Raw genomic sequence first — 15,930 nt, forward strand, 5'->3', positions numbered from 1 at the left:
TCTAAGGTGCCTTTTTTGAAAGATATCATGAAGAACTGTGTTGCTCTCCACATTCTGAAGGAAGGTTTTGAAATCAGTGGAATGTCCGGTGGAAGAAGAGTATGATAGATAAATAAATGGACAAAATTCTGGCGTTTGATTGCAAATATGCAGAGGGAGTCAAAAAGAGAACACACAAAAGGCTGTTTTACATCTTCAAACTAAGGGAAACCATGCCATCCATGACAGAGAGGGAGAAGTGTTCATCCATGTATGGGGTAAGAGAGTCTAGCTAGCTCCATTTTCAGATCTAATACATTTCTAATTTACCGGTAGTCAGAAAGTCTTTAAAGTGGACTGTTAGCTAGCTAGCTAACGTTAGCTGGCTGGTTGGCTCGCTAGCTAATGTGTATGATCTGTGTAATAATATTATTCGTATCTCAGAGCCATTTGCATTGCAAGTTATAGCCTAACCTTAGCTACCAAGGTAACATTGAACCTAGTTGGTTAGTTACCTGCAGATTCATGCAGGGTACTCACGTTATGAGTTGGGATTATGGTTCATTGTTTAGCTAGCTAGCTACATGTCTTAACGAAAGACCCCACTATGCAAGTAACCATTTCACTGTACTGTTTACACCCTATGTATCCTGTGCACACTTAAGCTATTTTCTGTAATTAGCGTGCCATTAACTTTTAAATAATTATGTTGTTTTGAGTTTATTTTCCTGTAATAATGAATACAAATTTGCTAAAGTAATATGATATGGTCATTATTTGAATTGGCTAGCTAGCAAACTTAATGGTAGCTAGCTAGCCAACAAGCTAGAACCGAACCAAAACATTGTTTAGAAAGTTGCTTTCAGTTGCCTGGTTTGCTAGATTGAGATATACTATGCTATTTTGGACCACCAGGCTGCTGATGTCATGTATGTGAATCCTTAAACAGATGGGTGGGGCTAAGGCTTAAGAGCGTTTGAATGATGCTGAATGGGTGTAGACAAAGAAGAGCTCTCCAGTAGGTGTACCAAAATATTCAAGAGTCTCTACTTTTATCCAATCTAAAAAAACACCACATTTTGCTACATAACCGGCCGGTCACATGCACACCGTTTCCCCTATGTACTACTGGAACCAGTGAGGCTATGCTACAGATCTGTGTCTGATCAGAGCCATAAAAACTACTCTTCCTTTCAGCTGTACAGTCTGATGAAGCCCAGTCTATTTGACAGTGTTTAGACACAACACAGGCAGACATACAGTACAGAGGATCAAAGGCTTGGTTTAGATGCTATTGCCAGAGCGCACTCAGTAAACAGCTAGGGGTGGCCCTGTTCAGAAACCATCTCAATGTTAAATGACTAAAACGTGTATTATTTACAGGGGATAAGTAGGCCTATATCAAACAATTTCAGAGATGTCAGTGAGTGCATGATAAATATTATGTGTGTATAGACAATAGGTGTGTGTGTGTTACCTTGGCCTCAGTCTCTCCGCGGTGCAGTGTGTAGAGGTGGTGGACAGCAGACTGGTTGGAGGCCCAGGGGTGTGTGAGGACCTGGAACACATGGAAGTCATGGCCCAGGGTGTCTGCAGTCACCAACAGCATACCTGGAGACAGAGAGACCACATGGACATTAACACACAAACACTGTAATACATAACCATTGGTAGAGCACTATTCTTCATATCCAAGAGTTATTTCAGGAGGATTTAGTATATTGCGCATAACCGTTTAATATCCAACAGTCATAAAAATCAACTCCAAACCCAGTATGAAATATTTCAGAATATTATCCAGACCAGTACTATACTGGCAATACAGAGATTAAATGTACTGTAGAAATTACAAATGTCAGTCGTTGATATTTATTAGTATGCATTCAAAGCAATAGAATAGAAACCTTTCAGTCAAAAACTGGGCAGATGTATATAGTTGTTAATAGAACGTTTGAACCGCGCAGAACCCGACAACTCCTTCAAAATGGGACATATACGTGCCACCATGCCGGTACAAACAAACAAACCACCCTACTAAAAAAACAGACCAGATATCGTTGGTCACTGTTGTAAAACGCTTGCTTATACCCCACATTATAATTTGTTCTCCAGTCACAACCATAGCCTTATAACTATGTCTTCTTTCTAGGGACTGGGAGGAGTGTGTGTGTCCGTGTCCTAACACACGACCACAGCCCAGGGAGTGGGAGGAGTGTGTGTCCGTGTCCTAACACACGACCACAGTCCAGTTCGTGTGTAACCTCCAATGACAGGTCCATTCAATTCTAGACGTTTTATTTGAAGTTTGTCAAACTGCAGAAAGTATAGGTCTTTACTGTAAACAACACACTCAACAAACCACACCAGAACAAATCCAGAACCCAGGCAGCACAGGACAGAGCCTTCATATTTCTACCAAAAACATAAAAATGCAATAACTCAAAATGTTAGTCCTTTAGCATAAACTAAAAAGTGTGTGATCTGAGAAATGGTGCTGAATTTTTTACTTCGAAGCCTCCAAATCTGAAGCCTCAGCCATAATTTAACAGGAGAATAAATTAGGGATTTTCCTTCGCTGGACATTTTCTGCAGAGGTTGAAATAAGTTTGTAATTAGTAGGCAGTCTTTATTGGGTGGTAAAAGAGGAGGATGGAAGGGGACGAGATTAAAATAATCCAGTGACAGATGTAAGAGGGATGAAGAAGAAAAAGGAATGTAGGCATGATGCGCTCACACACACTGCTTTTAGACCTCACAGATTGCTTCCCAAATGGCATCCTATTTCCTATAAAGTGCCCAACATTGACTAGGGCCCAGTGAATAGGGTGCCTTTCAGGATGGAGCCAGTTTCCACCTTAATCCAACAGCAGCCATGTAATAGGGCAAGGTACAGAGGTGAGGAGAAGAAGGGACACAGTAAGAGTGATGGAGGGAGTCGAAGAGAAGGGGTCAAAGTGGGGGATATTGGAAGGAAAGAAAAAACTGAAAACCAGAGCAGGCAAGGCATTAGACGGTGGTTTAGCTATTCATGCTCTATCAGAACTAAAGACCAAACCAAAGCTGGAAGCGTAGGGCCTTGGGTATTACCATAAACTAAACCCACGCCCCAAATGAGGTGCCAAGCCACAAGAACCCTATGCGTCAACTGGGAATACATGGTAAAAAAGGGCCCTTCTAATTATAGAGTCTGGAAACGGAAGTGAAGGGTGATTAGGAGTTAAGGCGCTGCGCTCTGTTTATGTGGGAGCTTCCTCTCTCCCTCACCCAGCCACCCTCTTCTCCCTCCTTTCTTCTTCTGCCTCCATGGCCCAAGCCGCCCAGCGCGTCGCCCTCCCTCCTTCCCTGGCTGGCTCGCCACAGACTTTGACAAATGAGGCTTGGAGAGGCTGGCCAGGACATGACTTCTTGCTGATGGTACACTCTGTACACCCGGCCGGTGTGGAAGCGCCCAGGGTTGGGGCTTTTGTGGCCTTGTTGAAATACAGGCCCTCGCCGAGAGGCGTCAGTCGGGAAGCCCAAATTAAAAAGCAGTGTTCCTAGTCGGCGGTGTGAGAGCAGCCCGCTGCCGCTGGAAACCTGAATCTTTTGGAGCTGCGTCTGACACGTCCTATTTATAAACACCTCAACCTCCCAATTCTCTGGGCACCAGTGTTATTTACAACGTTCTGTATGAAAACGGGCTGCCTGTCCTGCCACACACAAACACACAGCAACTGGTCGAAGAGAGAACCTCTAACTTGCCATGTGTATGAAACGTGCATCTGCGTGGAGGGGCGCTGCCTGGCTGCGAGTAAGCGAGCGTGTTATAAAATAATTTCCATGAATATAATCTCTCCCCCTTTCACGCTCCCTCTTCATTGGAAAGAAGGACTGTGCCCCAAAACTTCTCATATTGTTTTGCTGCAACCTTTCTGTCACGTCTCAAAATGTATAAACAGAAAGAATCTGCTCAATCTCATTAATAGTGCCACGAAGTTTCATTTCCGAAGTGGCTGGGGCTCTTTTTTCTGGACAAAAGCAGATGAGGAGAGAGACGGAGGGAGGGCAGTCAGTGATGATGTCTCCCACTTGGCAGCACAAAGGGCTGCAAAAAAACTAGTCCCCTCTCTAATTAACAACACTTGGCTCCAGAACCTTTGAAAACGGGGAAATGTCAAATTATAACCATGTGGAGCTAGAAAACGTTAAGAAGAGAGAGGACACTGGGGAATCGGGTCTGGTCGGCTCTGGTGTAGGAGACGAATACACTTCTGAGCAAATGAGCAAAACACGCAAATGAGAGAGTATCCATCATATGGAGTCTTTGTCTTCAGGGCTGGCGGTGGGGCTGGTTATGAGACAGCCAGGCAGTGTGTGTGTACGTGTGTGCGCATTTGTCTGCGTACAGTGTGTGTGTATTTGTGTGTGACTAAGTATGTGTGTGGTGTGTCAGTTAATGACTGTGTGTGGGTTTGTCAGTGTATGTGTGTACTGTGTGCACATGTGTGTGGCGGTCTCTCTCGGCTGCGTCCGTGCTGGGCTTTTCAAGGTGTTTATGATAGCAGTGGAAAACACACAGGGGCGCAGTAAAAGCTGAAGTGGGCCCCGGCATGACAGACTGACATCAAAGCTGCACACTCAGACCAGACCGGCCAGAACTCACTGGGTCCTGAGGCCAGCCTCCCTACAGCCCTCCCTCCATTTCTGTCTCTCCCTCTCTCTCTCTCCCTCACTGCTATCATAAACACCTTGAAAAGCCCAGCACGGACGCAGCCGAGAGAGACCGCCACACACATGTGCACACAGTACACACATACACTGACAAACCCACACACAGTCAAGATAACCAGGATAGGGGGTGGAGGGGGATGGGAGGCTAATACTCACCCAAAGGGTCACCATGCGGTCAAAAAGTTGTCAATGTTTTACAGGCGAAAAGTGAAATCTTCTGAAGCTTAACCTGTTCAATTCCATCATAGTCAAGTGGGCCCTTGTTTAATGAACTCTTTCACTGAGCCTGTTGCTGTTCATGTTGTATTGAGTGGCACAGGGCTTGGCATCGTGACTGGGCTATGAATCACACTAAAGCTCGATGGAGGGATGAAGGGATAGTGGGATGAAGGAAAAAAGGGATGGAGGGATTGGCTGAGTGTCTCCAAATGAAACGCTGTCTCTGCCCTCCATGACCACTGGGATGACCAGTGCAGATTCCATCAGGCTGACGGGCAAGGTGGAGGGAGGAACACAGTGAGAGGGCTGGCACTCACCACCACCGGGAATGCCGCACAGTAGTATGAAGTCGGGTAAGGAGCTTTATTTGTGTTGGGTACTAGGAAGGGGTATTGTGTGTCCCCCAAATGCACCCTATTCCTAACAGAGTGCACTACGTTTGACCAGAGCCCAGAGAATGAAATTTGAAAAATATAATTTTGCAAAAGACTTGAGGAGAGGGTATCGCTTGCTGAGTTTAAAGCTCTGACAGAAGATACTATTATTGACCATTGTGATTGTTTTTAATGTAGCTATTGTATAGTGCTCTTGTGCGGACTACTTCCTGCCAACCTCTTGCAAAGTCCCCCTGGCAAAAGGTTTCTAACCTTAAGGGTCCGTTCCTGGGTAAATAAAGGTAAAATAAATATTAGTGCACTATCCAGGCTGACTCACAACTGGCCGTGATTGGGAGCTCCATAGGGCGCTGCACAATTGGCCCAGCGTTGTCCAGGTTTGGCCTGGGTAAGCGTCATTGTAAATAAGAATTTGTTCTTAACTGACTTCCCTAGTTAAATAAAGGTTTAATAAAAATAGGGTGCCATTTGAGACCCATAGAGCACAGAGCCCCAGAGCAGACCAGAGGAGATGAGACCAGAGCATGGCACAGTGCGACACTGCTGCGGCCGCTCTGGCTTGGACTGGTTTCTCCAACACTCTAAACTCCATAAACCACATCCATAATCCAACCAATAGGCGGAGGAGGGAGAGATGGAGGGAGAAAGAGAGGGAAGAAAAAAGTTATGGTTCATTTGATCTACGGTGGAGTGAAACAGAGGAGTGTTTCTTTCTGCTTCCCAGCCAGACCACCAGCGAGCTGTGCAGCTCTCCCTCTCTCTCAGATTGGAATTGATTGAAAATGGCTGACTAACCATCGCCAACAGGTTGCAATTAGCTTAATATTAAGATGGTTGACTCTTTCTTCCTGTTCTTTACAAGGTGAAACCTGCCGCTTTCAAGTCACACCGACTCACAGAGGGAGGAGTGCGCCGCCCGCGGTCAAGTTCATGAAGCGTGGCGGGGGCAGAAGTGAGATGTTGGAGTTAGCCAGCGTCCCAAATTGAACCTTACTCCCTATATAGTGGACTACTTTTGACCAGGATTTTGATCAAAAGTAGTGCACTATGTAGGGAATAGTGTGCCATTTGAGCCAAATCCTTATACTGTCAGACCATTCTGTTCAACTAAAAGAACTCAAACTATCGCCACAATTATGGAATGCTTGCATATCACACTTTCCTCCACAAATGAAGAGACGTTAGCGCCTTCTGTTAGTGTGCTGAATGTACTGCAACTTCAATCATTCTCAATCCATCGTCAGCGCATTCCCTCCCTAGTTCCCTTCCCTGGCCTAAATGAAGTCAAGTTTGCACCTTCTTTCTACCACAAACACGAAACTTTCCTAAATCCATCATGACTAAACCTCACTTCAAGGTTCATTAATAACCCTACGGGCCCTGGTCTAAAGTAGTGCACTATATAGGGAATAGGGTGTCATTTGGGGGGGGACCCTTATTATTTTATTCCTGCCTCTTTCTTGGTTTCGGTCACAACAGGCAGACAGATTCTCCCAGCAGCTAAGAGCAGGCTATAACAGCAGCCTTTTGTTGTCATGTTTAAAAGCCCCAAAACAAATTGGTCAGACTCTGCAGATAAAGAGAGGGGGACTGTGGAGGGAGGGAAGGAGAGATGACATGAAAAGCTTTAATCCATTTCTCTGAAAACAGACAGTGGGCTGTAATATCTAACCTTCATTTAAATGTTGTCTTTTATTTCTCAGAGTGTTTCTGTTAACTAATGAATCCCCTCAAACATTCGCTACCGTAGATAAGGTATCACGCTGGTCTGTGGTGCCTGCCGGTGACGGAAGGGGGTATGGAGGGGAGAGGCTCTTCGAACAATTTGTGTCTTTGTTTAATGGATCTTGTAAACACGGCACCAAATACAGTATGTCCACAAAGTGGACTTCAATTCTGTGAAACATAAAGCCCCAAATTAAATCAGAGTGGACAGATCAGAACCCCCCCACCACACTATAAAAAGTTCCACAGCGTTGCGTGTTGTGTGTGTGGGTTGTGGATGACTCAACAGCAGAGCCTGAGGTGCCTGGACTGTGTGGGATGGGGGGTTTGGAGCGTGGTCTGAAGACTCCACTGAGACCTTGAGCACGGTTGGTCTCTGTCCTAGCCAGCCCTCTCTCTTTTCCCCTCTCTCTTTTCCTCTCCATTTCTCTCTTTCTTTTGCTCTTCTTCTCTCTGATCTCCTTGAGGTTTTATATCCCAGGTTCGAGGCCCTGACTTCCCAAGACGGTGCAGATGCTTTTTACTACCTAGTATGGAAACACCATAAAAATAGCTGCAGTGGGCAGGCAGGCGAACAGGCAGGCGTACAGGCAGGCGAGCAGGCAGGCGAGCAGGCAGGCGAGCAGGCAGGCGAGCAAGCAGGCGAGCAGGCAGGCGAGCAGGCAGGCGAGCAGGCGGACAGGCAGGCGAGCAGGCGGACAGCAGGAAGACGAGCAGGCGGACAGCAGGAAGACGAGCAGGCGGACAGCAGGAAGACGAGCAGGCGGACAGCAGGAAGACGAGCAGGCGGACAGCAGGAAGACGAGCATGCGGACAGCAAGACGAGCAGGCGGACAGGAAGACGAGCAGGCAGACAGGAAGACGAGCAGGCAGACGAGCAGCAGGCAGACAGGAAGACGAGCAGGCAGACAGGAAGACGAGCAGGCAGACAGGAAGACGAGCAGGCAGACAGGAAGACGAGCAGGCAGACAGGAAGACGAGCAGGCAGACAGGAAGACGAGCAGGCAGACAGGAAGACGAGCAGGCAGACAGGAAGACGAGCAGGCAGACAGGCAGCGGTGGTTTTACAGCGTCTTGGACAAACAGTAGGAGAATGTCAGCAAGGCCGAGGTCCAACTGGCCATGCAGATGTCTTCAGACCACGCTCCAAACCCCCCATCCCACACAGTCCAGGCACCTCAGGCTCTGGGAGGCCGAGGTCCAACTGGCCATACAGATGTCTTCAGACCACGCTCCAAACCCCCCATCCCACACAGTCCAGGCACCTCAGGCTCTGGGAGGCCGAGGTCCAACTGGCCATACAGATGTCTTCAGACCACGCTCCAAACCCCCATCCCACACAGTCCAGGCACCTCAGGCTCTGGGAGGCCGAGGTCCAACTGGCCATACAGATGACTGCACTAAAGGGAGGCCGAGGTCCAACTGGCCATACAGATGACTGCACTAAAGGGAGGCCGAGGTCCAACTGGCCATACAGATGACTGCACTAAAGGGAGGCCGAGGTCCAACTGGCCATAGAGATGACTGCACTAAAGGGAGGCCGAGAGCCAACTGGCCATAGAGATGACTGCACTAAAGGGAGGCCGAGGTCCAACTGGCCATACAGATGACTGCACTAAAGGGAGGCCGAGGTCCAACTGGCCATACAGATGACTGCACTAAAGGGAGGCCGAGGTCCAACTGGCCATAGAGATGACTGCACTGAAGGGAGGCCGAGGTCCAGCTGGCCATACAGATGACTGCACTAAAGGGAGGCCGAGGTCCAACTGGCCATACAGATGACTGCACTAAAGGGAGGCCGAGGTTCAACTGGCCATACAGATGACTGCACTAAAGGGAGGCCGAGGTCCAACTGGCCATACAGATGACTGCACTAAAGGGAGGCCGAGGTCCAACTGGCCATACAGATGACTGCACTAAAGGGAGGCCGAGGTCCAACTGGCCATACAGATGACTGCACTAAAGGGAGGCCGAGGTCCAACTGGCCATACAGATGACTGCACTGAAGAGAGGCCGAGGATAGGACTGTTGGCTCTGCAAATTTATCAGGCACTTAAGACTACACTGTACATGTACTACACACTGTACACACACACTCCATATACAGACACACACTGTACGCAAAAGCAGAGGACAATTAACTGTTACAGCAATATATCCAATTTCTGTAGCCTTTCATTACAGTACTGTAGACGACCTCTTCAAAACAAAACTGACCCAGGAAGGTGTATGCAGCTACGTTCTTTTTAAAAAAGCACAATAGTTTGTTAACAGGCTGGCTGCAGTTGGACAGACAGTAGACAGTCACAGTGGGAATATACAAAATCATTACCCTGGGAGATTTTAACAGCTGAAAACAGAGGGAGCGATAAAGAGAAAGTGAGAGTGACCGAGAGAGAAAGGAAGAGAATTACATTGATTATAACAGAGCTTGCTGGGGAAAAATCTATAGATCATCAGCTTTACATAATGCCATTACGACATGGAGCTCATGCAGCCAGGAGGACAGTGGCGCTTTACTGAAGCCATGACTCCCTGGGCGTGGCATGGGCAGGTGAGTGTGTGTCGGGGCAGGAAAGGGCACCAGCGACTGGCTGACCCCCTCTGGGTTTAATCCTCTGTGATCGGTCCATGGTGGACGGACAGCACTACCACTGGGTAAAACACACACACTCAAACACAGCTGCACATCTTGCTAAATGAGAGTGGTCCAAAAGGCGCCAAAATAAAAAGCACCACTTCACATAACGTGAAGAAACAGCCACGAGGGGAGTGCTAATTGCTAGCTGTGTATAGACAACTCGTTGCAGGCTAAATGAGTGGGCTGGGGGTGCGGAGGCAGTCTCTGTGTGGTGTTTCCCTCGTGTTCAGCATATGTGGTGTGGGTTAGCTGGGTGTTGGGGTGAAGGCCTGACTCTCTCTCACACATCAATGAGGTGTAAGGAGTTATGACACCACAGTGACTATTCCTCATCATGACACACAGCTGCTTGGCACTTTCCATGTTTCTATTATCTATTCACTAAGCTATTCATTATGATGTGTTACTAAATATGGGCTGGGCTTTACTGGGCTATGCAGTGTGGCTGGAGATGAGTTCTAGCCTCATTTACCAAGGCCTTGTAGATATTTAAGAGGTGTGAGGTTAGTTAGGTGAACCAATAAAGCTTGTAGAATAGTAACATTGTTTTTTTATTGAACAAGACGTGTGTGTGTGTGTGTCTTTAAGAGCTGTTGGGAGGTTGAGCTCCAGTACATGAACGAACAGCGTTGAACTAATCTTCCATGGAGGAACAGATTCCAAGATTCTTATCAGTGGCGTGATTGAAAGGAATTACAGACAGCGAGAGAAAGAGTGTCTCATGTCCCACCACCTAATCATACACTGCACACAGCCTTACTGACGCCATCACACTTTAATCAAACCCCCCTCCACACACACTGTTTCACAGGCCCTACCGTTAAAACAGTCATGTCATTTTAACCTTGGGCATCTCAGCTAATAATCAAGTCAAGATGATGTGAAGTGCGAGGGGGTAAGAGGTGAAGGAGAAGAGGGGGGTGAATAAAACAGCTTACAGCTGGTAGAGGGGGTATGTGTAGCTTCACAACTGCCTTCAACAGAGCAGCATCCTATCCTCTAATTACACCACCAGGAATAGAACCTCTGAACGCCACACAGCCAGGACAGGGTGCCAGACCAGTCACCCCATAACCACTCTGCTGTCTCTGTAGTCACTCCAACATACACAAGCAGTTCTATGGGGTTTGTTACGTCATGCTTCTTGGGTTGGACTTGTTGGGCTTTCCAGGACCAGTGACTGAGCTGTCGAGTCATAGCATTGTTTCATACTGGCTCTGGTGGTTTAGGGGGTTGACTTGACCACTGTTAGAAGGAGCCATGGGACTGAAGGCCCTACGGTAGAGTGAGAGGTTTTTCTTTGTTTTCTTCTCTTGCTCTCTCTGTGCAGTTAATTCAGAGCAAGCCGAGACTGGTCTGCAATCCTGGGTGACTTGCAATCAAGACCAAGGGGCTCCCCTCGCTCTCTGATACTCTAAAGCAGGTGGATTTAGGCTCCCCTCGCTCTCTGATACTCTAAAGCAGGTGGATTTAGGCTCCCCTCGCTCTCTGATACTCTAAAGCAGGCGGATTTAGGCTCCCCTCGCTCTCTGATACTCTAAAGCAGGCGGATTTAGGCTCCCCTCGCTCTCTGATACTCTAAAGCAGGCAGATTTAGGCTCCCCTCGCTCTCTGATACTCTAAAGCAGGCGGATTTAGGCTCCCCTCGCTCTCTGATACTCTACAGCAGGCGGATTTAGGCTCCCCTCGCTCTCTGATACTCTAAAGCAGGCGGATTTAGGCTCCCCTCGCTCTCTGATACTCAATAGCAGGCGGATTTAGGCTCCCCTCGCTCTCTGATACTCTAAAGCAGGCGGATTTAGGCTCCCCTCGCTCTCTGATACTCTAAAGCAGGCGGATTTAGGCTCCAATCGCTCTCTGATACTCAATAGCAGGCGGATTTAGGCTCCCCTCGCTCTCTGATACTCTAAAGCAGGCGGATTTAGGCTCCCCTTGCTCTCTGATACTCTAAAGCAGGCAGATTTAGGCTCCCCTCGCTCTCTGATACTCTAAAGCAGGCGGATTTAGACTCCCCTCGCTCTCTGATACTCTAAAGCTGGTGGATTTAGGCTCCCCTCGCTCTCTGATACTCTAAAGCAGGCGGATTTAGAGACCAACGTGGCAGTTGTTTTGATCATGAGGCTTAATGATGAAAGGCTCCTAAATTACAGCGTGGAGGACTACGCTGCTGCTCACACACACATACACTTTCACCCTGACCTCGTTAAGGTGAAAAAAAGAGAAAGAAGGGTGGCTTTTGGGGGTACTTTTACTTTTCGGGGTACCCCGACAACGTCATAATTCAAAACACTTAAGGCTCATCAGGTTTGGGCTGGCATAAATGAGGTGGTAACTCACCCATGTGGTGATTTAGGAGTAAAGTTGACAGGTGGCAGGAGGGGGGGTTGTGTTTGTAGTGGACACTTAGGACGAAGCCACTGTGTATATTCAGTGTGTTACTATTGACAGTACTTTTTCTTCTTTGGTATGGTCGTAAAGATGAAAGGTGGTCACAGTTGGCGGCCTGTCGCTGAGCGGTTGGCCAGAACGGTGGGACCCCTGCTTTATCTCCTGATCAATCCAGCTCCACACACACACAGGCACACTTATAGGCCAAAGGTCGCTGAGTCAACTTTAGGTAGTCAAGGTAAACCAAGGGCGCCCCCTACAGATTGGACAGGTCATTCAGGCCAGGGCAAGAGGACATGACGAGAAGTAAGAGTTGTTCTGTAATGGCCAAACAGCAGCTCTGCTAAACCTCCAAGTAACAATCCAAAATTAAATGTGGTATTTACCTGCTTGGAGAGCACGCTATGTATGTGTGGGTGATTACTGTGTGTGCCATGTCAGAGTGACTGTGCGCTTTGTGTGTGACGTGAGTGCATGTGAAGATGTAATACATCATCTGTACAAGTGTGTGTGTGTGTGTGTGTGTGTGTGTTGGGGATTTATTGTCACATACATTGTCAATGTGTGCAAGGTTTAGTCTATGTGTTCGTAAGTAATTGATTGAGGGTGTGTATGTGTATAAAGGTATACACTTAGTTCATGGATAAAGGTGGTGAATGTGTGTTACTAAAAATAAGTGTGTCTGTGTTATAAATGTAAGCCTTTTCCCTGGGGGGTGCAGTCTAGTCAGGTCAGAAGCAGAGGCATGCGAAGGATTCCTACCAGAGACTGGAGGTCACAGTAAGCACCATCACTCAGCAGTTACTTTATTAGCTGCTCCTCCACACACACACACACACACACACACACACACACACACACACACACACACACACACACACACACACACACACACACACACACACACACACACACACACACACACACCATGTGGTGCCTTTATTTCCGGGGAAAACAATCCATAAAGGCAGATTTTACATTTACATTTTAGTCATTTAGCAGACGCTCTTATCCAGAGCAACTTACAGTAGTGAATGCATACATTTCATTTCATGCATTTTTTTATTTTTTTGTACTGGCCCCCCGTGGGAATCGAACCCACAACGCTGGCGTTGCAAACACCATGCTCTACTAACTGAGCCACAGGGAAGACGGATGAACTCACAGATAACATTTATGTCTCTGCATCTAGTATGAAGGAAGTTTGAAGGTCGTTTTGTGAGCCAATGCTAACTAGCGTTAGCGCAACGGCTGGAAGTCTATGGTTCTGTATGTACTAGCATGCTAGCAGTTACCATAGTCATCCAGTCATTGTACTAATGCTAGTTAGCAATTGAGGACACACCCTGGAGTCCTACAGAAGAGGTAGAGAGGGGGACACACCCTGGAGTCCTACAGAAGAGGTTAAGAGGGGGACACACCCTGGAGTCCTACAGAAGAGGTAGAGAGGGGGACACACCCTGGAGTCCTACAGAAGAGGTAGAGAGGGGGACACACCCTGGAGTCCTACAGAAGAGGTAGAGAGGGGGACACACCCTGGAGTCCTACAGAAGAGGTAGAGAGGGGGACACACCCTGGAGTCCTACAGAAGAGGTAGAGAGGGGGACACACCCTGGAGTCCTACAGAAGAGGTAGAGAGGGGGACACACCCTGGAGTCCTACAGAAGAGGTAGAGAGGGGGACACACCCTGGAGTCCTACAGAAGAGGTAGAGAGGGGGACACACCCTGGAGTCCTACAGAAGAGGTAGAGAGGGGGACACACCCTGAAGAGGTAAAGAGGGGGACACACCCTGGAGTCCTACAGAAGAGGTAGAGAGGGGGACACACCCTGGAGTCCTACAGAAGAGGTAGAGAGGGGGACACACCCTGGAGTCCTACAGAAGAGGTAAAGAGGGGGACACACCCTGGAGTCCTACAGAAGAGGTAGAGAGGGGGACACACCCTGGAGTCCTACAGAAGAGGTAGAGAGGGGGACACACCCTGGAGTCCTACAGAAGAGGTAGAGAGGGGGACACACCCTGGAGTCCTACAGAAGAGGTAGAGAGGGGGACACACCCTGGAGTCCTACAGAAGAGGTAAAGAGGGGGACACACCCTGGAGTCCTACAGAAGAGGTAGAGAGGGGGACACACCCTGGAGTCCTACAGAAGAGGTAGAGAGGGGGACACACCCTGGAGTCCTACAGAAGAGGTAGAGAGGGGGACACACCCTGGATTCCTACAGAAGAGGTAGAGAGGGGGACACACCCTGGAGTCCTACAGAAGAGGTAGAGAGGGGGACAGGGAGGTTGTGTTCCCTTCATGTGGGTTCACACTAACATAAAAATTGTTCCTCCCTCAACTCACTTTCTTCACTACGAATGGATTGCCAAAATTTGCCTTCAAATTCCGCCTTTTAGCATTCTTTACATCCAAAATAAATACTTTTGGTGTGTATGCCTGTGTGTGTGTGTTGCAGTGAGCTGTCTCCTTACCGCTGGGGTTGAATGCCATGCAGGATATGGGTTTGTCATGGGCTGGGAAGTGGGCCACCACTCCCTCTCCATCTGAGTCCTCACTCACCAGGACCTGGAACGAACACACACACACACACACACACAGACATTCACCACAGAATCTACACAGAGACTTCTTGTAGCTTCTTGCTGTAAGTAAAATAATGGAGAATGAATATGTTACAATCCCACTGGTAAAGAGCATTGCCACCTTGTGGATGTAATTAGCAATCATCCAAATTAACACCAGAGAGAGGCTTGTTACCAACCTCTCGGTCTCTCTTTCTACACTGTCACCGCAGCACTGTGCCATCTCTCTCCATGTGCTGCATGAAAACTAAGACTGGGATGACAAAAGACTGATCTCAGACCAGTAGCTAAGCTCAGAGTCCTCCGACTGTTCAAAAGAATTACAGTGCTGCTGAGTATGATTCTGTTCTCAGAACAGGGGCTCTGTGTGTAAACGTCTCTGGTCTTGAACAGATTATAACTAAGCACAGGCATGAGTCCAGGGAAGGAGTGAGAGAGAGAAGAAGAGAAAGAGAAAGAGAAAGAGAAAGAGAGAGAGAGAGAGAGAGAGAGAGAGAGAGAGAGAGAGAGAGAGAGAGAGAGAGAGAGAGAGAGAGAGAGAGAGAGAGAGAGAGAGAGGTCGATCTTATAGTGATAAATCTGGTCTAGTGTTGCATTAGTTTTAATAGGAGTCAGTCCAAACACAAAACATTTTTTTCAGACTGGACTGGAGGGAGAGAGAGGAGGAGAAAAATGAAAAGAACAAGGAAAGGGGGTGACATAAACCAGACCCATTTTATTACGTCGGAGGCACACAATGTTGTTTCGTGAGGGAATCCTGCTGAAGCCCTTTGAAAGTGAGAATTAGTGTCGGGGGCTACCTCTGGAGAGTAAACCTATTATACAGGAGGAGGGAGTGTGTGTTAAAGAGGGGTCACCACTTCCAACAAAGGGGTCAGCAAACTAGGTGAGTGATGTGGCAAGAAAACAATGCCATCATTACCTGAAGTCACAACGATTCTCTCTCCCTCCCATCTCCTCCCTCCCTTTTCCTCTAACTGTGTTTATGTGTAGTGTAGGGTTACTGTATAACGGCTGGTGACACAGTGCAGACCTGCTTCTGTGGGCTTTATCCCCGGTCTGGAGACCTCAGGAAACTGGGGTACATGTACACACACACAAACACATCCAGGCACACGCACACAGACACACGTACACACATACACAGCACTGGCATACAGCGCACTGCAATAAAGGCACGGTATGGATTTATAGTAGCCTTATGCCCCTTATACATAGCAACTATAGCCAAAGATAGTGTGAGCATTACACAGGCACCCTTTCATTAGCACTAAGGGAGCTAGGAAGAG

The 15,930-nt window shown here is 47.9% G+C and overlaps 1 protein-coding gene across 6 annotated transcripts in view; it reads right to left on the bottom strand.

Moving 5' to 3' along the window:
- The window catches only part of LOC115206262 (breast carcinoma-amplified sequence 3-like), a 356,706-nt gene that overhangs the window by 289,291 nt on the left and 51,485 nt on the right, over nt 1-15,930 (bottom strand). For all 6 annotated transcript variants that reach the window (XM_029773020.1, XM_029773022.1, XM_029773019.1 and 3 more), the window contains exons 13-14: nt 14,531-14,624; nt 1,457-1,590 (exon numbers count right to left, since the gene is read on the bottom strand). In XM_029773020.1, coding sequence (XP_029628880.1) covers nt 1,457-1,590; nt 14,531-14,624 — 228 coding nt within the window. The remainder of the gene's footprint in view (nt 1-1,456; nt 1,591-14,530; nt 14,625-15,930) is intronic.

Source organism: Salmo trutta, chromosome 13, assembly GCF_901001165.1.
Source record: "Salmo trutta chromosome 13, fSalTru1.1, whole genome shotgun sequence".
Classification (NCBI taxonomy): domain Eukaryota; kingdom Metazoa; phylum Chordata; class Actinopteri; order Salmoniformes; family Salmonidae; genus Salmo; species Salmo trutta.